General features: G+C 40.1%; 2 protein-coding genes across 4 annotated transcripts in view; one reads left to right on the top strand and one right to left on the bottom strand.

Moving 5' to 3' along the window:
- The first annotated feature begins 40 nt into the window (after positions 1 to 40).
- On the top strand, positions 41 to 16804 carry u2surp (U2 snRNP-associated SURP domain containing). Of its 2 annotated transcripts, XM_061667005.1 has the most exons (25): positions 41 to 114; positions 1364 to 1462; positions 2411 to 2525; positions 3100 to 3224; positions 3330 to 3400; positions 3776 to 3864; positions 4218 to 4300; positions 4745 to 4910; positions 5855 to 6066; positions 6336 to 6379; positions 9399 to 9503; positions 9583 to 9649; positions 10688 to 10851; positions 10919 to 11081; positions 11162 to 11241; positions 11588 to 11675; positions 11770 to 11907; positions 12428 to 12617; positions 13487 to 13567; positions 13654 to 13705; positions 13788 to 13935; positions 14385 to 14495; positions 15653 to 15774; positions 15846 to 16043; positions 16372 to 16804. In XM_061667005.1, exons 1-25 carry the CDS (start codon positions 70 to 72, stop codon positions 16511 to 16513), a joined length of 2898 nt encoding a protein of 965 aa, XP_061522989.1. In that variant the 5' UTR covers positions 41 to 69; the 3' UTR covers positions 16514 to 16804. The 2 variants fall into 2 exon arrangements, with proteins under 2 accessions (XP_061522989.1, XP_061522990.1); XM_061667006.1 differs by lacking the exons at positions 41 to 114; positions 1364 to 1462; positions 2411 to 2525; ... (4 more) ...; positions 4745 to 4910; positions 6336 to 6379 and having other exon boundaries at positions 5930 to 6066.
- A 3143-nt stretch (positions 16805 to 19947) lies between these two features.
- plxdc2b (plexin domain containing 2b) overlaps positions 19948 to 27352 on the bottom strand; it is a 70775-nt gene continuing 63370 nt past the window's right edge. For both annotated transcript variants that reach the window (XM_061666300.1, XM_061666301.1), the window contains exons 11-14: positions 27056 to 27194; positions 24949 to 24987; positions 21985 to 22151; positions 19948 to 21305 (exon numbers count right to left, since the gene is read on the bottom strand). In XM_061666300.1, the coding sequence (XP_061522284.1) occupies positions 21186 to 21305; positions 21985 to 22151; positions 24949 to 24987; positions 27056 to 27194 (465 nt within the window). In that variant the 3' untranslated portion in view covers positions 19948 to 21185. The remainder of the gene's footprint in view (positions 21306 to 21984; positions 22152 to 24948; positions 24988 to 27055; positions 27195 to 27352) is intronic.

The raw sequence follows: 27352 nt of genomic DNA, 5'->3' as shown, positions 1-27352 counted from the left end.
TTATATTGGCCTGCTTGATGATCCACTTGTCGGCAATCGATTGTGATTGAGTTCCACACGGAAAAAAAAATGGCGGAGCGAACGCCAGGAGGCTCTCAAAAGGCTAGTGCTAAGGTGAATTTACCCTTTCCGTTTGCATCCACTCCTTCATATTAGCGGTGTGTGAACAATGTTTATATTAATGTGGGTCGAACGGTGGCGACAATGTGAACTATAGGCCAGTGCTTAGCTTGTACGCCACTGTGCTAACATGCTAACTTTGCCTCTGCTAACCTTCGCTTGTGTGGCCACACTTGCTACTGCGTTAGCTTTAGCAATTCCCGGACCGAAAGTCGCAATCCCTTCCCCCGCAAAATGATCAATTCGTTAATTATTACCCAGCTATAATGTTAAGTGCATCTGATCCATGCTATTACGATGAAATGCGTTTTAAATGGAGAAAAGGTTTAACTAACAGGCATTTTGGCCTAACAACTCGAGCGGTGGAAGCCCCCCCCCCCCCCCCTGCTATTCGTGCTAATTTGCTGCTAACAAACCGAATTAAAGGTGAACTGTACTGTTACTACGACAATACAACGGCACACTTTTCCATATTGTAGGTCAGATTAAGCAGCGCTAATGCGAGCTGTCAACAAATCAAGAATACGATGATGATAAATCCACATGAATCCATAATGGCAGCAACGTGACAATGTTTCCTAAATCTGACAGTCTGTCAAAATGCTAAAACCGGCAAGAATGGCCACTTCAACCTGAGTAGAACACACCAAGAATTTTGAAAATCGGATGATGAGTTTTGCAGAAATATATTTTTTGTGTGCTGAGGAGAAAATGCCTTTTTGGGGAGCGTTTTTGTGTGATATCGCCTAAAGAAAATCTAGTTGAAAAAAACAATACCAAAAAAACTCCTAACTAGAGTAAAACAGTATAACTTGATCATTTCTCAACATATCTCCTTGACACTTTAGTTTCACTTGATATTTGAGGAACCCATTCTCCGATTGGCTGAGTTTCAATTTAAAATATCCACCAATAAGCTCGTACAGGCCGAAATTCACAGGTGTTGACACGTCAAAATTACTGTGATGTTTGAAATTGTGTCAATTGGCCTAAAAACTCTACTTAATGTAAATGGAGCATAATTAGTGAGATGAGCAGTTTGGTTGTCAATATTTTTTTGTGAATTCATTTATGGAGGATTTTAGAGGCGTTTAAAGTGCTGATGTGTGTGTGTGTGTGTGTGTATATATATATATATATATATATATTTTTTTTTTTTTTTTTTTTGTCATTCCACAAAGATGGCGACCGTTTGTCACGTTGCTAATAACGGTTTAAAAGTTGCTGTATTTTGCATCCACAGGCGCTGCTGGAAAGCAAACTAAAGTCTTTCAGCATCGGCAAAATGTCCGTGGCCAAGAGAACCCTCAGCAAGAAGGAGCAGGATGAGATCAAGAAGAAAGTGAGTTGATGTACATGTGGAATACGGTGAACCCTCGCTAACTGGACCAAGCCCTGACATGAACCGCGAAAATTTACGACTATTGTACACCGGACCCACCTAAAAATGTTTGTAATTGATTTGTGGTTATGTGGTTTAGGTGAACATTTTAGTTTAATTGCACGTTTAGTGTGAGTTTTACAGTAAACGTCAACTGGAGGTGACAAACAGCTTGAAGTAAGCACGCTTTGCCTCTTATTTAGAAAACTGTTTGCTATGTGCTGAACTGCGCGCAGCACGTTCAGGGTGGGCAGAATAACGCTAATTTAAGATGCTTTTTATTTGGGAAATAAGACATGCATGGTTACAAAAGAAACTAAACTTTTTTTTTTTTTTTCCCTTGTTGAAATTTTGTCATACATATTTCGCAAATGACAATATTTAGTTGGATGCTCACTGTACCTAACGCTGTTTAACTGTCAACTTCCTTTGCTGCCTATAGCGCGCTTTCTCTGCGTCATTTTGATAAATTTACCAACCTGCTTTGCCTGCCCGACAGACCTCCCGAAATTTTCCGGTGTGTTTAAAAAAAAAAAAAAAAAAAAAAAAAAACATCATTACCATTTATTTTAATCTAAATCTAAACATTGGGTGTTCAGTGGTTGAGTACATAGCCGAGCTTTGATATTTCACTGCCATGGTATCTACCCTGCTTTCTCCGGCATCAACCCCACAAGGAGCCTCGTCTGCCTGTTGGACTGCTAATGCTCCGCTAACGTACCCCTTAGAAGGAACTAAGCGGTTGGCTGGTTACAGAAAGAGCACAAAATTACGCATATAGGTGCGAATAGGTGAATTTTTCAGCCACTACTTGATTCCAGGTTATTGCCCAGGTTAACTATATTCATAGAACTGCAGCTAAAGGTATGAATGAATGGTGTGATTTATTTTGTTGCTTCCTGTGTTCAGGAGGATGAGCGTGCAGCGGCGGAGATCTACGAGGAGTTCCTTGCTGCCTTTGAAGGCGGCAGCGAGGGGAAGATCAAAGCTTTTGTCCGTGGTGGGATTGCAAATGCCACAAAAGGTACGCTATTCCTGGATTTTACATGAACACAAAGACCCTGTTCATCTAATGGCTGATGTTAAGTCGATACGTACACAGGTATTGTGTGAAAGATGTATTTTCTTTCATAGTTTAAAACATTTCCCATGTTTCTTTACATGTCTGTAACAAACATGTCAAAATACCCCAAGGATCTGGAATTATAGACACTTTACACACCTTTTTTTTTATCTCATTGATTGAGTTGGGTACTGAAGAGCCTGCGAACTCTCCATGCTCATTCTGTGGCTTATGTAGCAACTGTATACCCCGCCGCATTTACTTTTGGGTCAATGGCAAGTACACATTTTGTCACCATTACGACCGAAGGAGGGCTTGAGGGACTTCTACTTGTGGAGCCAAGCCGATCTCAGAGTGTGGACTTGAAGAGGAAAAACATAATTTTCGGACATGGAGGCAGTACGTCATGCCCTCATCTTTCTGTCTCAGTATATAGAGAGAATCCATTTATATTTAGTCTAAACACCCTAAAACCCACCTGCCATTTTCCTGGTGTAGCCTGATGTTTTAATTTTGTTGTTGGTCTTCCCATTAGAAGAGACAGCAACAGATGAGAAGAGAGGCAAACTGTACAAGCCCAAGTCACGCTTTGATTCCCAATCCAAAAGCATCCTACCCCTGGAAACCCCACCTCAGTTTTCAACAGTAGACAAACGCCATGTGAGTACCAAATGCAGTGACAAAATCAAACCGCTGTCATTTTACCTCCTTATTTTCCGTCTTTTTTTTCTGCTTGTATTCACAAATTTCCCAACTGTTTTACAGTCTGCCAAGAAGACAAACGAAAAGGAAAAGAAGAAGAGCAACCTGGAGCTTTTCAAGGAAGAGCTTAAGCAGTACGTCCCAACATTCATTGCAGTCTTAAGCAGGGGACACACCTAATGATTTATTTGACATGTTACAGATACATAAGGATTTGCCATCATACATATTGAACAGATTTAACGTTTACGATTGTCAGCACAGAAGGTTTTCCCGCCAGATCGGGGAGGAAAACTCACTCTTAACACTCCCCACACCAAAGGATAATCACTCAAGATAATCATTGAGACATCCGATAATCGTGTTTTGCCGACTTTGATCGTAAGGGAGGGGAAACTACTCACATTTGGCCAGATTGTCTGTACGTGTCTATCCTACTTAACCTTTGTGACGTTCATATGTGAGATTATTGATTTCATTCACCCCCCCCAACCCCCATTTCCTTTTAGAATTCAGGAGGAGAGGGACGAAAGACACAAGATGAAGGGGCGAGTTAGTCGTTTTGAACCTCTAGGCGGCGTGGAGGGAAGACGTTCATGTAAGTGTGGCCCAAAAGCTGCTCCACTGTGTTTTTATGACTACTAGAACATAAAAAGACTAGGTCTGACTTGGTCCCAATGTCATCTGTGCCACCGCTCACCCCGCTGATTTGCGCCTTAACCTCAAACTTAATTTACAGTGCCTCTTTGCTTCTTTTAGCGGATGGTTCTTCACGAAGAAACCGTCCGTCCAGTGGTAATTTTGACTTTGAATACAGTGGCTGTGAATATCGTTTTTTGAATGAGTTTTAAAAATGTTTACAAATTTGTATCCCCCCCCCCCCCCCGGCCAACAACACGTCTCCTCATCAGACAGCAGTTGGAAAATTTCCTCTTTTTTGTGTCTCTGCAGTTTTGGATGACTGTGCACCCGGTTCGCATGACGTCGGCGACCCATCCACCACTAACTTGTATCTGGGAAACATCAATCCTCAGGTAAATTCACACAGTCATGCTCATCATTAGGTACGCCTGCGAAAATGTAATAGAGCACAACAGGCTGCAACATGTAAATAGAAACATCATGTTACCCAAGGTTATTCTCATATGCTAGGTTCCAAGTAGCTGTAAACAGTTTTGTGTTTGTGATCACGAGGCTAGCTTGAGGACCTTGTGTAATGCAATCTATGCGTCTGCTCAACAATCTTTAACCTCTGTCCTTTTCTCGTAAGAAACGTACTGGAAAGGCAATTCTTATTTATTTTTTTCAAATCGCCAGTGTTTATTACAGTAATATTTAAAGGGGTTCATTGAGGACTCTTAAATTGTGCATAGGTGTGAATGAATGGTTGTTTGTCTATATAAGTAACTTTAGTTGATCCTTCCAAAATAAACATTTATTAAGATGCATCACATATGCTGTGTCCTGATTTGTGTTAGATGAACGAGGAGATGCTGTGTCAAGAGTTTGGCCGCTACGGACCACTGGCCAGTGTGAAGATCATGTGGCCAAGGACGGACGAGGAGAGGGCACGGGAGAGGAACTGTGGCTTTGTGGCCTTCATGAACAGGAGGGATGCCGAGCGGGCCCTCAAAAATCTTAATGGTATGCTGTCTCGTTTCAGAAATGTGTTTGGGCATACTCATTTGAACCGTGCTTAAGCCCCCTTGACACATTCCGGTCGGTACGTTTGGCTAGTGTGAGTGGTCTGATGCACTGATGCGTTTCCTCTTTCACCCTTGTAAGAAGTGGGCCAATGCCTGGCACTATAGCTCATGCACATCACTGCCTTCATTCTTTGTATAACACAAATAAATGCAACAGCTTGGAATCATACACCAGAGTCAAATAAGTTCACTGCATGTATGGGCCCATGCATGCATTATCAGTCTTATTATGCCATCGCTCCTCTTACCACTTACTGATAACGGCCACCTTGCACAATGGGCATAAATCCACAAAGTAGCAAAAAAATATGCGATTGCTAACTGCCCAAGAATAGTTCAGTTGTATTCATCTTTTTAAGTTCAATACATTTAATACTTAAGAACCGTTTGTTTTTAAACTTTTATTTAGGTAAAATTAACTTTCATGTTCAATGCATTTTCAATTTGGTCTGAACCGATTAATCAAACAACTTAAATTTTTCGATAAAAATAAAAGCAAAATCTCAGCCTGAAGGCTTTGCAGCGATAATTCTTTTCCCGCATGGACTAATGTTACTGCTGACTCACTGGAGAAATAGGTTGGCGCGATGGGAGCGAGACAAGTTTTGGGATAATTTTAATATTATATATTATTATATATAATATATATGAAATATACTTGTTTTTTACTACTATGCTACTGTATTTTAATGTTGGTCATTATGGTGGTTCTTGGAGAGAAAAGTATTTTTGAGGTGGTACTGGTAATGATAATGAAATAAACAAAACAATTAGATGATCAAAAAGTAAAACCGAGTCAAAAAGTAGTCCATGGCAGGCTCAGATAGCAATAACCAGAAGTAAAGTTTTTTTTCTTCTTCTTCTTTTCAATGTCTACTGCAGGAAAGAGTATCATGAACTTTGAGATGAAACTTGGATGGGGCAAAGGCGTGCCCATTCCACCCCACCCCATCTACATCCCTCCATCCATGATGGAGCACACCCTCCCGCCACCTCCCTCGGGCCTCCCCTTCAACGCACAGCCCCGCGAGAGGCTCAAGAACCCCAATGCCCCCCTGGTCCCTCCACCCAAAAACAAGGAGGACTTTGAGAAGGTAACTCGCAATGACAGCTTTTTGTGTGTGTTGTTTTTCTCATGGGTTTTTACCAGTGTTTTGTTAAATGTTACTCTATTGAGTGAAAGGTAGCTCCTGTTAGCTATCATTGTTGCTTAATTGAATTAGTTTATACTTGATGATTGATTTTGGTAGAGGTTTTGACTAGGCCAGTGTCACTTTTCAAATGCATTTTTTATATTTCACCTGTTGCCTTTTTAACAATACTCACGTTCTATGTTTATTATCTGATGTGACTTCATATACAGACTCTGTCGCAAGCCATAGTCAAAGTGGTTATCCCAACAGAAAGGTACATGCTTTTTTCCTCTTTTCCCCCTAAATTGGTGTACAATCTCAGAAACCAAAACAACACAAACGACATCCCATAATATTGAAGCTGGATCAGTTGATCACTGCATTCTACAGGGTGGTCTGTGTGTGTGAGCAATGGTTGAGGTCATCATCTCTTCATACACAGACGCTTACACGCACACAATGTCATGCACATGTGGTCTTTATTGTTCAAACTCGCTTATACGTGGAACCTCCAAAGTGAAACGCTCTGGATTTGGATTTTAACCAGAATTTTCAGGGGAAAAAAATAACATGTATTTAGTCAAATATTTATGGTATATCCAAAATAATTTCACCAAGCAGATGCAAATGCAAAGCATGATTGCCATTGACTAGAATGAAAAAGACCCGAACGGTTTTCCTCTTCTCTCTGCATAACGGGTCTGTCAAGCGAGTATTTTTTACTTTTAGTTCTGGCCCCAAAGCCAGTTTCACTTAACAACTTGAAATACCATTAAGTCTTGCAATTGTGATGAATAAGTTTTATTTTAATCAAATATTCTTCCAAAACACAAACTTTTCTTGAACATAGCATACGTTTCACCCTAATGTAACACTGTAAGTGTAACAAACCTGACATTTTAACATCCAACTGCATGTTCTTTAAATATAACCTGTAACACAAGGCATTTCAGTTAAGTGGCGTCTCAGTGTGATCTCTAGGGGGCACTATGTAAAAGTGTCACCGCAGTCCTCGGAGCTCTGTGACTCCATTAACAGAATTAATCCCATTGTTAGCTAAAGCGTTCCAATATAAATAATTCCCCTAGTGTCCCTAAATGCACACCACGCAGTCGTTATGTGATTGCTAATATAAACATAACTTGATTAAGTACACCACCAATTGGATGAAAAAATAGAAAGTAAAAAATCAAAAGACGAGAAACTCGCCCAGAGATGCATGGAGTTACCTGTAACACAGTTTCATGATAATTAAATGCGGCAAAAGTTCAAATCATCTTTGGGTGTGGTATGAACATGGCAGTGAAGTTGAATGACCCACCATAAAACGAAAAACTCTTCTGGTTCTACCCTGAAGAGGTTGCCGTTATGGAACAGATTGCGTTCGACTTTGAAGGTTCCGCTGTATTCCTCCGGCACGTTAGTTTAGCGCTCATCTAAACATGTTGCATTTGTCGCTACACCACATCAGATTCTAGGCGTTCACACCCGCCGTCTGACTATTGCTCACCTACGCCAACCTCCCCTCGTGGCCTCTGTCACGCCATTGGGACCTCAAGTCAATCCGGCCCCACTGCCAAATCCCAACAAGCCACTCTGAATTAGACTAGCCATGACCTTTGACAATGGCCTTGGTGAGCAGCACACGTTGAACTGTCTGCGGCAGCGCGGGACCCGAAAAAGGCGTCATGGGATGGATTGGGAAAGTATACGGGATTGTACCCCGCCATTGGTACGATCGGCTCCAATACCAAGTAATTGTGATCTGTGTTGTCATGATGAATTAATTAATTTGTCCAATTTGGCCACCATCTCCCAAAAAATGACCGGCAGTTATCCACTTGGCATCACCGCTAACACGTTGATGCTTCCTTACACACTACATCACACCAGTCAGCAGAGCAGAGTGACACACCCGAGAGGCGAAGTTTGGACCAATTTTTGTCCAGCCGGCGTCCTGTCAGTGTGTCACGTTCCCGAGTGTCTTTGAAAGAGTCTGAGCAGTGCATTAAAAACATTCAACTCAACTGCACTTATATAATACAGACACCAGGGCATTCCTTAACTTGCACACAAATATCACTTGATAGTAGTCATTCACATTGAAATAGGCAAAGTGATAGATTATTTTGAATTTATGCTTGGTCACATGACACCTTTTGAATGTTGCCTCTGTTTTAAGATGCAGTTTATGCTATATTTTGTAGTTAACTACCATATTTCCTTTTATAGTGGCCGGGGCATTTATTAATTATATTCCAAAATAATGTTCAGCAATAAATATTGTGGGTTATTTTTAGAATAGAATTTGAAAATAATGGATGAATAAAAAAAAAAAAAAATAGGGGCCGGGAGCAAACTACAATTTTTTACAGGGCAGTTTAAAATCAACTGCGGCTGAAACAAAGTGCTGTACGAAAATAATATCAAACAAGAAAGTTGAACATAAGATAATTTAAAAACAAAACAGGAACAAAGTTTAAAACAAAACAAAATAAGACCCTAAAATAAGGGCTCAAGTGTCTATTGATCACCAAGGTATAAACATTGGTTTTGTACAGATTTACTTTTTGGACATTACAATGAATTTCAAGAGAAACTTAAAAAAAAAATACAATAATACAAAACGGGTCTTGTAGCATAAATGTGGCCGCACAACATTATGGAGCGACTTCATGGCAGAGTACTGCAACGCTAATAGTCGTTAAAGATCTCAAGATTGTTAACACTGTGCAGCGTTGTTGGCAACTTTAATTCATCTGGAATACTGCTTTCATGTTTCAGTCGATGCTGCTGATTTGGTTAGCAACAGAGTTAATCTGAGGACATTACAGTTACAGAATGATCTTTTTTTATTTATTTTTTTTTTCCTGATTAGGTGAGGGGTGGTTGACGTGAGGGGATGTGTTTATTTTTTTATAATTGAATGACACACCTGGTGACTTAATATGGACGTGGTGTTTATTGGAGAGGCGGTCACTATTTGAGGAAATGTGACATTCAGCAGTCGTCAGCTGTAAACACCCTTTTGGGTCTTCCGGTATTAAGACTGTCGTCCATGTCGGTTGTAGTTAGACTAGCAACTTGAACTATTCCTCTGTTGCTCTACAAAGTCTGTTTACCTGTATAGTGCTTGAGTAGAACAGCAAATTTAGTTACTATTGAATTATCGCTCAAGAGGCAACAGTTCAAAGTGTTCCAAACCGCCGAGCATAAATAGAACTGTTTAGTGTAGCTGTTTAGACTTGCCAGCTGGTCTGAATCTGTTCGCTTTAACTGTGTCTTTCTTGTAGGAATTTGCTCTCTCTCATCCACCGAATGATCGAGTTTGTGGTGCGTGAAGGCCCCATGTTTGAAGCCATGATCATGAACCGGGAAATCAACAACCCCATGTACAGGTCAGCCATCGCTCCCCTGTCCCACTGACTCGTAAACCAAACCACCTGGTATGACATTTTGATTTGTGTTCTCTTAAAGGTTTCTGTTTGAGAACCAGAGCCCAGCGCATGTTTACTACAGGTGGAAGCTCTACACCATACTGCAGGTTAGTAACACATGTTAATTGTATCTAATAGAAATAAATGTTTTTTGGGAACACGATCATGGTCAGATTTATAAAATAAAATAAAAATCTGTGCAAGTGTAAATAATCGCACAACTACCATATCACAATATGGTGACGCTCCCAAATGTGAACTATTGTATGTTCCGTAAATAAGTGTATTTTTGATCATTGTTTGCTTATTTATTTATTTTTATTTTTATTATTATTATTTTTTTATAAACCTCAACGCTGCAAATTGTGAGATGCCTAACTAATTTGTCATTATTCTGTTTACACAGCGCAGGTGGTGCTTGGCTTATGTCATAGTTGCGTTTAGAATGTACTACGCCAACCTACGCTAACGCAGTAATTAAGTCATAATTTGAGCAAATATTTGTATGAGAAACATTTCTAGAATCACATCCATAAATTTAAATCACTCAAATGAAAATCAGTAATTGGGTATTAAGTAGTTGTAAAGCGATGTACTTGGGAGTACAGTCGGTGGGTTGGTTCAATGTTTCCACTGCCTCCTAAGGTTGTTGTTTTTTCCAGGTACTGACACAGAGTGGGGGTAATGTTGTTCCGTGTAAAAACCAAAGGTGGCTTAATGTTAATATTTGTTAAAGGCTCTCATGTTGCCAATTTGCACCATCTCTGTGTAAAAGAGGCTTCTAATTCAGCTGTATCAGCATTTGAGGCCCATTTCGGCCACAGGAACTTTACCCTGAAACTAGGAACTACTGAAAGACCATTGCATCTTTGCACTACAGGACCTATCATAAAATTCAGTTCCAGGTTGATTTATTGGTGTTAAAAGATGACTCTGCTTTGGGGGTAGTACTTTCGAGGGGCCCAGGAACCTTTGGGGTGCAGCGCTGAACATATTTGATGTGAACCTTTTTGCAATTACGATTAACTAAGCATTCTTGATAAAGCAACTGCACTCATAATTTAGACTTGTACAAAAAAAACAATCCAGAGGTGGTTGTCTATGACTATCATTGTGATATTAACACTACATGGTGACGTTTCCAGGGCGAAGCACCAGTCAAATGGCGAACAGATGACTTTAGGATGTTCAAGAACGGCTCTCTTTGGCGCCCGCCACCACTCAATCCCTACCTCCATGGTCCGTACGACGACGGCGAAGAGGAGGAGGAAGAGGAGGACTCTCTCAAGAAAGGCTGCTTGAAAGAAGAGTAAGACACTTGCGATTTATAGAAGTTGTGTTCGGAAAAATAGTTGTTTTCCTCTGCATGTTTACAGTGAGCGAGACAAGCTAGAGGAGATGCTTCGTGGCTTGACACCCAGAAGGGGCGACATCGCCGAGGCCATGTTGTTTTGTCTCACTCACGCCGAAGCCGCTGAAGAGATCGTGGAATGTGTCACGGAGTCCCTTTCCATCCTTAAGACCCCTCTCCCAAAGAAGGTAACCACACAGATTTATTATCATAGTAATTCCCTTCCATCATACACTCAATCAATTGAACACTTCGGTCATTGTTTCAGATTGCACGGTTATATCTGGTGTCTGACGTGCTGTACAACTCCTCCGCCAAAGTAACCAACGCCTCCTACTACAGAAAATAGTGAGTTAGCGCTCTTCCATATGTGAATTATTCGCCTAAAGGGGACATATTCAGGAAAGTGACTTTTTAATTGCTTATACAGCATTACATCACAAATGGGAAAACAAATATGTATATGAGCACTTTACATACACTGTATTATGTCATGAAAGTCACCTAATATGTATATGAGCACTTTACATAAACTGTATTGTCATGAAAGTCACCTTTTGGCATTTACACACATTAGGGAATTGTAACTGCAAAATATAGTACTTGTACTAATGGCTGCAACACACTTTCACACTCATTTTTGACTGCACGGGCATGTGACATTCATCCCCTTTTGTCCCTTCGTCCTTCACAGTTTTGAAGTGAAGCTCTGCCAGATTTTTGCAGACCTCAACGCCACGTATAAAACCACCCAAGGTCACCTGCAGAGTGAAAACTTTAAGGTATGCAAAACGAAACATGAAGAATTTTATAAAGCTGACCTCAGGCAGGAGTATGTGTTTTTTCCACTCAGCCATATTGTCTCCATGGTTACAGCAACGTGTGATGTCATGCTTCCGAGCATGGGAGGACTGGGCCGTGTATCCAGACCCCTTCCTCATCAAGTTGCAGAACATATTCCTGGGTCTCGTGAACCTGGCGTCCGAAAAGGAGCCTGTCGGAATTCCTGTTGAGGTAAATGATAAGGGTGTATTTAGAAAAAATGTGGTGTTAGTTTAACAGTCAACTATGGATTGTGAATATTTGAATTTCCCATAAGTGTTTCCACAACAAAATACTTATTCCATAATGGTAACAATTATTTAAAAAATTGTGTATTTAGAGAAGTTTTATTTTGTTGAAAAACATTGTAATGAACTTTTTAAAATATTTTGTATCATCGTGAAAAGCAGCCTAAAAACATTAACTCTCCATTTCCCACGTCTACATACGTATTGCAATAGTTACCACAAATTGTTAATTTTTATTTATTCATTTATTTTTCATTTGAAACTGTACTCATTTCCTCGTCTGTTTTGATTTGGACTGCAGCCCTTTTAGGAAGCAAACTAGTAGGGCTTGAATCAATTATGACGTAAATCATGACTTTATGCCAAGCTACATAACTCATTGTCTGTCAGAAGTGTTAACTATGAAAAATGGATGAATCAATGTATCATTCCAATCTAACACTGGATGATGACGTTTTCCGCAGCCCGAGCCCACAGAAGACATCGACGGCGCGCCAATAGGAGAGTATGTGGACGGCTCGCCGATCGAAGACATGGACGGGCTGCCCATCGATGCGGGGCCCAACGACGGGGCCATGATCGATGGAGCCCCCCTGGATGACTTAGATGGCGTTCCCATCAAGCCCGTGGAGGAGGACATCGATGGGATACCTTGTGAGTCAAATGGAGGAAAATATGATAAAGATGATTCATGCTAAATGAATGTATTGTTGAAGCGCCAAAGTCAAACGCAATAAATTCTGTGATGCTGGTTGACTGCTACTTCTAATTTCAAAACAAATTCCCTTCGTAATAAATAATGTAAAGTGAATTAATTCCAGGCTTGAAATGTTGCCTTTTGAAAACATTTATTTAATCTGAAGATTCCTAAAATTCATACTAAGTGTTAATGCAAGTTAACTTTGTACTCTTTTATTAATGGAGTTCTAACCAACTAGTTATTTTAAGAACGTCCCAATCACATTTTTGCGTTAGTCATTGGATTTGGAGTATCCTGATCCAATACCTCTGAAATACATTAGGAATAAAAAAGGAGAGCACATCCAAATTGTCTGTTGTCTGAATAAACGTATCCCAACATGATACCTTTTTACATAGCTATTAGGGATGCAACTATTGAATATTTTAGTATTCGAGTAACCTAATGAAAATTGTATTGAATAATTGAGTATTTAGATAAACTATATTTTTGTTTGGTTATAGAGCAGTTATGAAGACACGAGAAAATAAGGCATGTCACTTAATAATGAACGACCAATTGGTTTCTTTTTTAGATAATCAACAGTTTTATTTCTCAAGTTCATATTGTGCATGGCACCAAACTTGCAAAACGATTTCAATGTAATTGGAGTAACATTCAGGTATCAAACATGAATGTAAAATTGCAAGTCTGCAAGGAACCTCTTTATGAAGGAAAGTCAAAAAAATCAGCTCTTCTTAAATGCACTCAAATATCGGAATACTGAACACTATTTTAAAGGTTATGTAGCTACATGTACAATTTGGTCTTTCTTTTTTTCAAGTCGACCAGTCCAAGGAGACCACTTTCAAGGTGGCGCCCTCAAAATGGGAAGCCGTGGACGAGTCGGAGCTGGCATCTCAAGGTTGGAATGCGTTAAACCTTTCATTTTTAAATGCAGTCATAGGATGTTTCTCTGTCTAAACACGTCGTCTTTTGTTTGGCCTTTAGCTGTGACCACCTCGAAATGGGAAGCATTTGAGCAGCCTGAAGAACCGAAAAGGTGAAGGAGGCGAGGGTTATAATTCCCACAGTTGGACAGCATTACCCTGTTTTGTGTCTTAATGGGCGTGGCGTGTTTGAAGGTATGCGGAGAACAGCGACGACGAGAAGAGCCCCCGCACGGCAACTGCCACCCCGAGCTACTCCAACCCCGTCAGGGACGACACGGACCTGAAGGCTAAATTGTCCGAAATGAACGAGGAGAAGCGAACCAAGCTACGAGAGATAGAGGTGAGAGACTCAATAAAACGTAAATGACCAAGGAGGAGGCGTACTAATTGACTTGGTACACAGGTGTAAACTGAAATTAACCTTCTCCTTGCCGAGTTGGTTTTGTCATTGGCAGAGAAACTGAGTGTGGTGGCAGTTACCAAGTAAATTAGCCCCGCTGTTATGTAACAGCTTCACTCAATTACATTTTCAGAAGTCAGCAGATGCCAAAATATTTACTTATATTTGCGGCTCTGCATTCGCAAATCCCCATTTTTGGTGCTATGTTGAAGTCATTCGAGGAGCGACATTTAGACAAAAGTAAAGTAAAAGCTTCAATTACTCATGTGTTTTCGGCAATGTTAGGTCCCTTCGCAAGGGAACACAATACAAGCCTTTAAAAAGTATACTGTCCATAATAGCGCCACTTCCACTGTAGTTACAATGAGCTGTTTGTCATTCCCAACAAGGTGAAAGTCATGAAGTTCCAAGATGAGCTGGAATCGGGTAAGAGGCCCAAGAAACCTGGTCAGAGCTTTCAGGAGCAGGTGGAACATTACAGGGACAAACTACTGCAGAAGGTAGGAAGAACGCAGAATAGTAACTAAAATTTGCCTGTGAATGCCAAAGAGTTGACACTACTGAAATGCTGTACAATGAATTGAAATGTAGAATGTGAGACTTTGAAAAATGATAAAAGCTGACTTGTAGTGAGATAAGTGGTAAGTTTTGTAAAAAATGTCTCCATTAATGAATTTGCATGATTTTAATCAGTTTAATTTTTTGCATGGAAAATTAGAAATTGCACTAAAAGTAGCATTTTAGGGGGGATTTTGAGATGTTACAATGGCATGAATTGGCTGAGATATGGTAAACCTTTAGCTCCTCCATTTATTTGAATGTTTTTTCTTGTAGAAAATGTGGCATTATGGGACAGTAGTATTCCTTATTTTCTGAATGATTTAAACATTTTGATATTGGAATGGGCGGCACGGTGTTCGACTGGCTAGAGCGTCTGCCTCTCAGTTCTGAGGACCGGGGTTCATTCCCCGGCCCCGCCTGTGTGGAGTTTGCATGTTCTCCCCGTACCTGCGTGGGTTTTCTCCGGGCACTCCGGTTTCCTCCCACATCCCAAAAACATGCATGGTAGGTTGATTGACAACTCTAAATTGCCCGTAGGTGCGAATGTGAGTGCGAATGGTTGTTTGTTTGTATGTGCCCTGCGATTGGCTGGCAACCAGTTCAGGGTATACCCTCCTCCTGCCCGATGTTAGCTGGGATAGGCTCCAGCACCCGGGACCCTAGTGAGGAGAAGCGGCTCAGAAAATGGATGGATGGACATTGGAATGGTTTGAATTGGTTGAGAAATGTGGAAGGAGCAGGTAAGTGTGTAAAATGTCTGCATTTATTTGGGTATATTGTCATGGAAAATGTGGAATTAAAAAAAAAAAAAAAAAAGTAATTCTTGGAATGTGAAAAATGGTTTCCAAGATGTTGTGAATGAGCTGAACATTTGGAATGGTTTGAACTGGTTGAGAAGTATGGAATAATAAAGTCAAATGGGCTAAATGTTAACATCCATTTTAATGGGAATTTTTTCCCCAGGAAAAGTGGTACATGCAGGAGAATGTGCCAAACATTTTGAAATTGGAATGGTTTTAATCGATTGAAAAATGTGGAAATACGCCTCCAAAAATGTTCTTCGTTTGTTAAATATGTATTCATTGTGCTGTTGCAGGAGAAGGAGAAGGAGAAACTGGAGCGGGAGAAAGAACGAGAGAAGAAGGACAAAGAGAAAGCGGACGCAAGGCTGAAAGATTTGAAGAAGGAGAAGGAAGACACGCCGACCAGGAAAGACAAGTGAGTCAAATGTACACTTGTTGTTCCTCTTGAAGCGATCGTTCACGTGCGCTCACTTCCTGTCTGGACAGATACTCGTCCCCGGCTGTCGAGAGGAAGCGGCGGCACAGCGCCTCCCCCAGCCCCACGCGTGGCAGCGGTAGCGGAAGACGGGGCCGTTCTCCGTCCCCTCGCTCGGAGCGGTCCGAGCGATCATACTCTAAGGACACATCCTTGCGCCCCTCTCACAAGGACTCTCCACGCTCCGTTGTCAAGAAGTCCTCAAAGAGGTACCACACAAAATGGGCGCCCTGTGTATTTGCCTAACAAAGTAGCAATCAAGATGGCTCCTTCGGTCTAAACCGAGGGGCTGCTGGGCACAAACGTCTGTGCTTAAGGCCCACATTTGACTTTTAAAACGGAATTATGGTATGCGTGTAATGTCTAAGAAATGTGAAATTGTAATTGTATTGGCTCATAAATTGTCTTTACCATTAATTTTTTTATAATTTGTGTACACTTGTGGGGATATAGAGTATATATTTATTTGAAGTTATGATGTCACACATTTCTAAATGAACGGCACACTCTTCATTCTTCAACCTTTTGTCCTCCCAGATCTCCGTCATCCCCTCGCACTCCCAAGCGGTCGCGGCGGTCGCGTTCCCGGACACCCAAGAAGTCGACCAAGAAATCCCGCTCCAAGTCCAGGTCACCGCACAGCCGATCTCACAAAAAGTCCAAGAAGAGCAAACACTGACGCCGACGACTACCTTTAAAATCACCGCCACCACGTCGCATTGTAGTATAACGGAGCTGATGGGGCTGTTATAATGTAAAGACAATGAAATGTGCATGGGTGGGCGGGGTTCTCATTGCTGTTTTATATTGTACAAAAATGTGCTTGTGCTTGTCCACCTCCCCCAAACTCCTCTCAGTGGAACTTATTGAGTGTGATGACAATAGTCCGCCTTTCATTCATGCTGTCCTTTTCTGTTTTTGTAGTTCTCATTGAAAATAATTCCTAATAAAAGTTTCATTTCTAATCTGTTTAGCGTGTCTTCGCATTCATTCAAAAGTCTTAATCAATTTTAAATCAAATGTTATGGTCTCCCCCACAGATTTAATAATTAATTTTTCGGGAACCTGTTCAGACCGAAGAACTGATATAAAAATACTGCTTTGGCACCATCTTGTGTGTTGGTGCTAAAGAACTATGTTAAAGTGGTTTGAGGCACTTCATGTAGTGCTTTGCCCCCATCTCGTGGCATCTTTGCCATGCAAAGTCAGATTTTTGATATTGCAAAAAAAACAAAAAAGCACTTCGTGGTGCAGGAGCACAGAGAAACATTTCAGGTACATGAGGGGAGCCCGTCTCCCTTTATAAAACCATCCATCCATTTTCTGAGCCGCTTCTCCTCACTAGGGTCGCGGGCGTGCTGGAGCCTATCCCAGCTGTCATCGGGCAGGAGGCGGGGTACACCCTGAACTGGTTGCCAGCCAATCGCAGGGCACATGCAAACAAACAACCATTCGCACTCACAGGCACACCTACGGGCAATTTCGAGTCTCCAATTTATGTATGTTTTTGGGATGTGGGAGGAAACCGGAGTGCCCGGAGAAAACCCACGCAGGCACGGGGAGAACATGCAAACTCCACACAGTCGGGGCCGGGAATTGAACCCGGGTCCTCAGAACTGTGAGGCTGACGCTCTAACCAGGCGGCCACCGTGCCGCCCCTTATAAAATCATAAATGTTAAAAGTTTCATACAATTTTATACTCAGTTATTCCCACCTATGTTTTAATTTCCGTGTCTCAATATTTACTCATTCTCAATAGAAACATAAATCCATCAAATATAGAAAAAATACTGTAAAATTGTGGTAAAGTGTGTTCAATAAATATTTTCAACATTACAGGAGGTCCTTGGTTTATGGCCTTGACATCCGATATCTCCATGTTACAAGCGGATGACAGCTGTACTTTGAGATGTTTTGCATTTATTTGCATTGTAGTGTTTGTCATATAGGCGGCACGGTGGACGACTGGTTAGAGCGTCTGAGGGTTCAATCCCCGGCCCCTCCTGTGTGGAGTTTGCATGTTCTTCCCCGTGCCTGCGTGGGGTTTCTCCGGGCACTCCGGTTTCCTCCCACATCCCAAAAACATGCATTAATTGGAGACTCTAAATTGCCCGTAGGCATGACTGTGAGTGCGAATGGTTGTCTGTTTGTATGTGCCCTGCGATTGGCTGGCAACCAGTTCAGGGTGTACCCCGCCTCCTGCCCGATGACAGCTGGGATAGGCTCCAGCACGCCCGCGACCCGAGTGAGGAGAAGCAGAAAATGGATGGATGGATGTTTGTCATACAAATATTTACTGTAGTTGTGGCTTTACTACTGCATTAGTGATAAATTACAGCGCAATAAGTACGAACGGAATCATAATGCCTAGTGTAGCGTACGTGCTTAAAAATATTGTCCATATCGCCAACTCCTGGTGTTGCCATTTTGTGAAGGAGCAGTAAGTGTCCTTAATAACTTCTTTAACAATCATCAAATTTGACTTCCTTCGATCTAATATTAATTTTGTATTATAATCAATTTGTTGCTTCATGTGCTATTTCTTCTTGCCGCAAGATGACAGCACAGACAAAAAAAAATTACGGGCCACTTCATTAGGTACATTTGCACTATAGAAAAATAAAATAAATCGGCCTTTGGGAATGATAAAACCACGTTTTTTATTTGTTTTTAAACCATTATTTTGATTATGTAAAATGCATTTAACCCAAAAAAATTGCTATAAGGATGAGATAGGTGTGGAATAAGATGGGGGGGGGGGGGGGGAGGTCAGTCAGAAGCAGAATGTCAAAAGTGAGTAACACCAGTCAGCCATTTTGTTTCCTCATCGAAAATATTACCATAGCAAAGTGTAACAACAAGAAATTAGCCAGTCCAAAAACACTTGCAGTTTCAGGCGTCGGTATTTTTTTTAAAGTTTATGACAGCTGTGTAATTAAGTGGAAATTAATTTACTCAACATGTTTAAATAAATATTCAATGTTCTCTTTCAAAAATTAAAGACTGTTGTGCTCTTCCATTCCGCAGCTTACGGCCAGCCCGGGCTATACTGCTAACTTCCTCAGGATGAGCGGGAATTCATACTAATGTTGTGTTGTCTTCGACTAATAGGTATTGTATTTTTTTTAATGAATATCTACAAATATTACAATTCCAATCATGGCTTTCCAGTACACGCATAGACACAAACGTTGGTGTTGAATAAATACAACAACTGAAGATAACGAACGGTTTAATTCTAATTGCTCCAATTTGCCTAGCATGCTAACGACCTTGGATAACTTTTGAGCGCCATAATTGGACGAAAAGAATATTTAAATGTTAATTTCGCAACAACCTCTTAAATTAGTAATTACCATCTGTAAACTATTTTATTTGGCTTATGTGAGGCGAGACGTGTCTTTGGTCATGGCAAAAAATTTTTTTTATTTAATTTCGCCATTAAGTGTTACATTGTACATATTTGTCAGTAGCAATTTGGCGTTGGGCTGACGTGTGAAATGTGTATTTAATATATATATTATATATAATAATATATACATACATACACATAAGATGATGTGTGAAATTAAAGACTGGAAGGGTTTAACGAAGTCGAAAAGGACACTTACAAAAATATTTTTCCCTGTACTGTGCAGCCATACTACAAATGTTTACCATGATATACCTGAATCTGCAAATGTTTTGGTCTTGGTATATTATTGTATTGTATTGTATAATTAATGTGTGAGGCAGTATAAGGGTCACGTTAACAGGTGGAAACACGCTGTCCAATCAGAACCAAGGAAACAAAGACTGCCCAATCTAAACAAAAGAAAAGGATACACTGCTCAATCAAAACACAGGAATCAAAAGCAGGACCATTGTGTTTTTCTGGATAATCAATGAACAATTCATCTGTGCAGAGCCATCTGATGGAAATCCAACCACAACTAAAAACCCTTGTTTTTTTGTCATTTAGTTTTTTCCCATTCAGACAAACAATAAGAAAATAGATTGGCCATACACACTCACAAGCGCCTGTCTTGTTATTTTGCATTAGTACCACATGTAAAAAAAAAAAAAAAAAAAGAAAAAAAAAAGTGCAAACTTTTCAGACACAAAATGGCACGTAGCAAAGAAAAAAAAGTAAAATAAGAAAAAAATGTACATACATACAACTAACCTTTTGATTGGATTAGAACTCATTAGAAATCATTTAGAGGAGTGCTAATCACTTGTTCAAAAACTACTAAGGAGTGTCAGGACCATGTTGAAAAAAGATCTAAATAAAATATAAAACATTTTGAGAGGGAAACACATTTTATTTTTCTTCTTTGAAAAAAAGTCGTAATCTAAATTAAAACATTTTCAAAAGGGGGGGGGGGAAAGTCCGACTTTGGTGGATAAAGTAATAATCGTACGAGAATTAAATAAAACATTTTAAAGAAAAAAGTACAGAAAAAGTAGTAATATGGAAATAAATTTGTTTTTTTTCCTTAAGAAAAAAGTAGTAATCGAGGGGAAACAAATTAGATTTCATGGGGAAAAAAGTAGTAATCTTATGAGAATGGTTGTATTTTGAAGAAAAAAAAGAAAAGAAAAAAGTCTTCTCAGAGAAAAGGTTGTATTCATAAGATAATAAGGTCATATAGCAGTTTTTTTCTTGAAAAAAGTAGGAATCTACAAGAATAGTTGTAAACAAATGTTTTAGAATTTACTTCCTAATAAATGACTTTTTGTCCTCATTAAAATTTGCCTTTAATAATTTCCCCCGTAAAATTACTTTACTCTCATAATATTATCAATTTTTATAGAGAAAATGTGACTTTTTAATCTACCGTAGCATTACCACTTCATTTCTATGGGATGATTATTTTTCAGTGTCAGCCATAGTAACAAATATATATATACCTGTATATATAATACCACAAATCAAATAAAACCATAATTTTCTGAACTTTGCTGTGATAGATGATGTAGGCTCTGCAGGATTAATGTGTACATAAACGCTGTACAAAAGTCAATCAAACCTGCTACGCTGTTAGTGAAATAAAAAACAAGAAAAAAGAAAAGGCCTGTGAAAACATGCCATGAGAAGAAAATGCAAAGTAAGACATAACCGGATGGACATTCAAAGCCTATACTGTATTGTAGTACCTCAGCCACAATAAAGTGTAAATCCCTTCACACATTGTTCTTGAAAATATATATGGTGCCATTCCCTCCTGTTGCCATACAGTCGCAGTCGAGGCAGCCATGTTGTCCTTCCGTGGCGTCCTCATCTTCAGTCGCTCGGCAAAACGAGTCTTTTCTCCAGATCCAGGATGATCCAGGTGACGGCGTCCCTCACTGGCTGGAAATTTGGCCCTCAGCACTGCTCAGACACGATGAAGCCCTCCTTCTCGTGGCCCGCCGGCTCCACCTCGGCGTAGGACGGGTGGCCCGAGCCACGGCGGAACTTCATGGCCGGCCACCTGCTCGGCCGTCTCTGAGAATACACGGTGAAGCTCGGTAAACGCTACACACAGATGATGTTACTTGCTGTACATACATACAATGTTGCTGACTATTTTTGCTGCTGCCGCACTTCTGTATAGAGAATATTAATTATTATAATAATAAACATTAGCTAATTTACTATAGCCTACCATCGCTACTTAGAAAGTATTATAATGAACCCGCTCTTTCTTTTCAATGAAACAAACTCATTTTCATTGGAAAATGTAGCCTTTTTTAGAATACCCTTTTTCACATTTTTTTCAATATTTTTGTTATGAAGTTTGTTTGGGGGGAGTTGTCTTTTCTGCCAAAAAAGTAATGAAATGAATAAAGCCATACTTTTTTCAAGAAAAAAATTTAGTCATTTTTTGTATTGTATATGTTGTATTTTGTTTAGGTTTTTGATGACAAAAATGAATCACCTATTTTTTTAATATACTTATTCAAGTATATTTCTTTAATAAAAAAAGTCATCACTATGACATTTATATTTTCTTTATAGTTTCTTTGGCCTCTAAGAAGTGATGGTTGTACCACCTGATATTTGAGGCGTGTGCCGTCCATTTTGAGTTAAGTTACCAAATATGGTTCCTGTATACTTAATACTACTGCATTATGTTCTTTTATTTAGCAGTCCGTCACGGCTGACAGCGGCACGTGTGGCTCACCTCGATCAGGAAGAGGCTGGCGGCCGATGTCGGGTGATGGTAGATGTAGACGGTGACCATCACCCCCGCCACCATGATGAGCATCACCAACAGGACGCCCAGGATCAAACCCGTGTGCAGAGGATGTGGGCCCGTCGTACGGTCCACCGTGCTGTCTGCTGGCATCACTGCAAACACACAAATGATGATTCACTACAACCTGTGGGCAGGCTGGTGCATATTATTGTTATGTTATATTAGTCGTAGCAAAAGTAGTAGTATTACTAATTTATTTTATACAGCTTTATTTAAAAATCATAAAAAAAGAAAAATAAACAAAATAGGGATTTCCCATTTTTATTCAAAAATTAAATTAATATGAATCAATTTAAATGCATTTATGATTTTTTTCATGCAACTGTGAAATAATTTTGGAAATTGTCACATTAATTTTATTAATTGAGTTGTAAAATATGGCGGCACGGTGACCGACTGGTTAGAGCGTCAGTCTCACAGTTCTGATGACCCGGGTTCAATCCCCGGCCCCGCCTGTGTGGAGTTTGCATGTTCTCCCCGTGCCTGCGTGGGTTTTCTCCGGGCACTCCGGTTTCCTCCCACATCCCAAAAACATGCATGAATTGGAGACTCTAAATTGCCCATAGGCATGACTATGAGCAAATGGTTGTTTGTTTCTATGTGCCCTGCAATTGGCTGGCAACCAGTTCAGGGTGTACCCCGCCTCCTGCCCGACGACAGCTGGGATTGGCTCCAGCACGCCCGCGACCCTAGTGAGGAGAAGCGGCTCAGAAAATGGATGGATGGATGGAGTTGTAAAATATAATCAGAAATAATGATATTTACTTTAATAAACATTTATTTCAAGACCATTATCACATTAATGGCATTTATATGTATTATATGGAATTTGTATTTAATGAGCTGCAGCATGATGGAATAAACAAGCCATCAAATGAATGAATAAGTCAGTAACTAATTAGAAACGCATACATTTAAAAAATGCCATCCATGAAATAAATACAAATGTAATTAATAAAAGGCTCATGTAATACGGTATATAAATCAGTCATGAAATAAATATAATTTGGTCATGAAGTGAATAATGAATAAATAGATGTACATATTAAGTTTTTTAAATTATATTTCACAAACAATTTAATACATCTATTTTCATTTCAAGTAACAAAAAAAATAATAAAACAATTATACACAAATCATCACATTCAGTTAACTCAGAAAAAGTGTTCTATGCTTTGCTGTTATCTACTCAGCCAGCTGGGGGCACTATGTATACAGCCTTATATTTTATTGTTAGGACCCGATAATATGTAAGCTAGTGGACAAGTAAAGTGCTCTCATTTGAAAAAGTAAAGTGCTCTCAATTGAAAAACAGACATGAAAATTCAAAGCTATTTGCAATGATTGCATCTAAAGCTGCAAAGTCCTGTATGTCTTCTGTGGGATACTTTGTTTAAAAAGGTCATGCTTGGCTTAAAGCAAACAGGCTCTCTTTAGCTATTCATGAGCTGCAGCGCTTCAGCACGTATAAGCAAGAATTAAGTCAAGTCAAGTCAAGGTGAACGCTATATAGTCCACACAGGAGGAGGAGGAAGAGGAGGAAGAGGAGGTGGTGGTCCCCTGAAATGCTGAAAAACATCACTGAAAAGGCAGCGCTAATAAACTTTTTCTGGTTGTCTCGGTCGAGATTTTGCCTCCCATCCGAGCAGACTTCATCAATAAGATTTAGTTAGGACAGCACCAGTCCAGGTTGGTGTGGAGAAACTCTACTATTTTTGCTCCAAGTTGGAGGCACGTTGGATATACTACAACTAGAAACTGGATATAATCTGTAGCTCAGACGTTTGAGAAACAACAACAAAAACAATGCTAGCATGCACACCACTGAAAATCAATTAAATCATTTTAGAAGCAAATAGCATGGAACATTTCCGCACCATTTTCTCTGACAGTTTCTCCTCCTGTTGTGCTTTTAATTAGCAGCGATTGCCTCCACTGAGCTCGTCATTCAATCAGCATCTCCCTTAGATTAACCGGTCTCATTGATTTCCAGCACGCATAACAATCAAACCTATACAACACGCTCTTAAAAATTGCATTCATACTCTGGGAAATTTAAAAGCCCAATGCAATGCTACAAGCTGTTTTCAGCCTGGCATGACTGATGGGATTCCAACAAGGGAGCAGCTGTATAACCTGCAGGATTTATAGTAAATGAAGTGCTGTGCCTCCTTTAAACAAGTAGATTTTTATACTGGTTCCCGTTGCGGGTGGGACCTCGACATCTGTAAAGACTAATGCCAAGCAATGCTAAATGGATCCTCTCTTCATTATAACAAATCAACATATTGGAAGATAACAGTAGAATTGTAAGGGAAAAAAAATACTTCCATTTTGAAATAAAGCAACAAAATGTGGAAAAAGTGAAGCACTGTGAATACTTCATGGATGCGCTGTATTTCTTGAGAACACATACACGAGCATCGTACATTTGTGCTCAAAACCTCAAAGATGTCCTCTTACAAATGCTCGCAGATTAATTTCGGCCTGATGTGAGTCTCGAGCGGCCTTGAGCCTGAAGACACAGTAAATGCTAGTGGACTGAAATGAATCCAATAATACCAGTGCACTGATGTGCCGCCATGTTTTAAAGATGAGCCTTCTTTAAATGTGGCCGATGGGATTCCAAGAACAATTCAAACTGAGGAGTCTGAAGGTCACAACTACGGCATATTGTCTCTGATTATGTGGCTCTACCGGAGTATTGTTCCTGAATCACGTAGTATTGTTCCTGACTATCCCCCGTATTGTTCCTAGCTACTTGGGTATTGGGTGATAATGTCGAAAAAGTCTTATCAGCAGCCGGAGTCACATCCTCTAAGAAGACCAAACTGCTTGGGTCAAAACAAAGCGCCCATAAAAACAGTCGCGACAACAAGAAACACATACCTTGATTTTCTCTGAGATGCAGCGCAATCTTGGTATCATCTGTAGGGTACAAACAAATCAGTCAGAGAAAATAATCAATATTTCTGTCTGTAGTTTGTTTTTCCAGCTGCTAACCAAATTAATTGCTCCCCCAAGGTCTTCTTCTTTTCAACTGGTAATTTTTTACACTTGATTAAAAATGTATTCTTCGACTATAATGGTTAAACATGTATAATTCAGGGTATTAGAGCAGACTGTGGGGTTAAGTGTACGTGTGAAGTATGGAAATGTAGCGTGACCCACTTCTTCACGCAGACACTTAAACACACAAAGATTCACCATACGCATATGAAACACCACCAGACTTGTTTCACTGAACAAATTAATTCAAAAGGATCTTTCATGTAAATTTCCAGACACGCTTTGGTGTGTCTGAAATTAGAAAATGTGATGAGCTAATGTAAACAAGCAGCTTGGTAAAGCCCATCCAAAGCCCGATTACTGATCATGAATATGGATCACTATCGCCTGTGGAACATGACAGAAGCCATGAGGGACAAAATGAATAGCCTCTGTTACTTTCCAAAAGTATCGATACTAATATCTGAGGTGAGGCGGTGGACTGCAATGCTTCTTTTTGTTGCAATTGGATTGTTATAAATCTATATAGTAATGCATATTTACAAACTTATAAATACTGGGTTACAGTATATTGGCTGTGATTAGTTGCTGCTACTTGAGGTTTTGTTCCTGATGTAAGGGTACTACCAGAATGTGACTACCAGAATATTGTTCCTGACTATCCGAGAATTTTTACCGACTACCTGAGTATTGTTCCTGGCGACCTGGGTATTGTTCTGGAGTACTCGAGTATAGTACCTGTATTATAGTATTGTTTCTGACTACCTATTGTTTGACTCGCTGAGTATTGTTTCTGACTGCCTATTGTTTCTGACTCGCTGAGTATTGTTTCTGACCCACCCGAATTGAGTATTGTTAGGAAAAACAGTCAGGTCGTCAGGAACTACCAGAGTATGGTTCCTGACTAGCTGGTATTGTTCCCCTCTACCTGGATATTGTTACGGACTACCTGGCTATTGTTCCTGACTACTATATTTTGGGTCCTCTCTACCTGGCTATTGTTCCTGACTACTGTATTATTGTTCCTAAATCCCTGAGTATCGTTCCTTGCTACTAGAGTATGGTTCTCAAGATATCGTTCCTGACTATCAGTGTATCGTTTCTGACTACCTACGTATTGGTCCTGATTCCTGATTACTTGTCTATTGTTCTTGAATTTCTGAGTATTGTTCCCAAATATTGATCCTATCATAGTATTAGTTCTAATACCTTGTGTATTGTTCTCGACTACTCATCTATTGTTCCAGACTACCCCAGTATTGTTCCAAAGTACGGGCTTAGTTCCTGACTATCAGGATATTGTTTCTGACTACCTGGTCATTGTTTCTAACAACATTGTTATTGTTCCTGACTCCCTGTCTATGGTCTTTGCTTATATCCATCCCTTCATTATCACTGTGTACCATATTTTAACAGCAGCTTCCAACACTATCACTAAATAATCTGAGGAAAATGCCATACAAAGGGGAAATGATCTGATACATCTGCAGGATTATTTACCCAACTTTAATTTCTATTGAAATTTAAAAACGGGGGGGAAAGGAAGCACAAAGGGGTAAACACACTTTGGAGGACACCTTCTCCATTCGACTATCATCAGCAAAAGAATGTGCCTTTCACACTGGATTTGCATGAGCGAGAACATCCTGCGTTTAGGCTCCCGCTGGGCTGCGCCAGATCATGTGCTCACACTTACTGCTGCAATATCAAAGCGTGACCTCCACAACCTTTCATGCAAAACTCCCTTAGAGGGACGCGCAAGAGTTTTAAGCAGAGACGACGTGAGACAATAGCACAGAGCAGATCATTATTCAAATTGTGAGTTTATATGGAGTCTTTGTTAATGATTGTTATCAGGATGATTTGTGGACCATGAGCTAGTTTGTGTGTGAAACATCAATAGCAATAAGGCGATGTCCCAGTAATCTGCCAAAGTAGATCATCCATGAGCTGTTTCAAACAAAGTAAAGGTGGTGTTCGACACTACCTTCAGTTGGGGCGCTGGTGGGGGGCTGTGAAGTCGAGGGTTGGGCCTCTTTTTTTCTGGGTGTGGTCTTGGCGCCAACAGATGTGGTGAACGGGTAGAGGTATGTGGTGTCAATTATGTCACACATTTTGTCCTTTGTCTAGAAAGACAAGTACATATTACCAGGATTTCAAAATGTTTATGTATGACAAGTACAGGTATTGCTCCTAAATATCAGGGTATTTTTCCTGACTACTAGGCTATTGTTCCTAACTACCTGGGTATGGTTCCTTAATGAGTATTGTTCTTGACTATCCG

Source organism: Phycodurus eques, chromosome 21 (genome assembly GCF_024500275.1).
Source record: "Phycodurus eques isolate BA_2022a chromosome 21, UOR_Pequ_1.1, whole genome shotgun sequence".
NCBI lineage: Eukaryota > Metazoa > Chordata > Actinopteri > Syngnathiformes > Syngnathidae > Phycodurus > Phycodurus eques.
This window is presented reverse-complemented; position numbering and strand designations above follow the sequence as displayed.

What these genes read in the sequence shown, in the direction of transcription:
- u2surp (XM_061667005.1), top strand. Translation starts at nt 70, where the DNA reads ATGGCGGAGCGAACGCCAGGAGGCTCTCAAAAGGCTAGTGCTAAG. An exon ending in CAACAGTAGACAAACGCCAT is followed by an intron (nt 3,225 to 3,329) that starts GTGAGTACCAAA and finishes ACTGTTTTACAG; the next exon opens with TCTGCCAAGAAGACAAACGA. An exon ending in ATCAACAACCCCATGTACAG is followed by an intron (nt 9,504 to 9,582) that starts GTCAGCCATCGC and finishes GTTCTCTTAAAG; the next exon opens with GTTTCTGTTTGAGAACCAGA.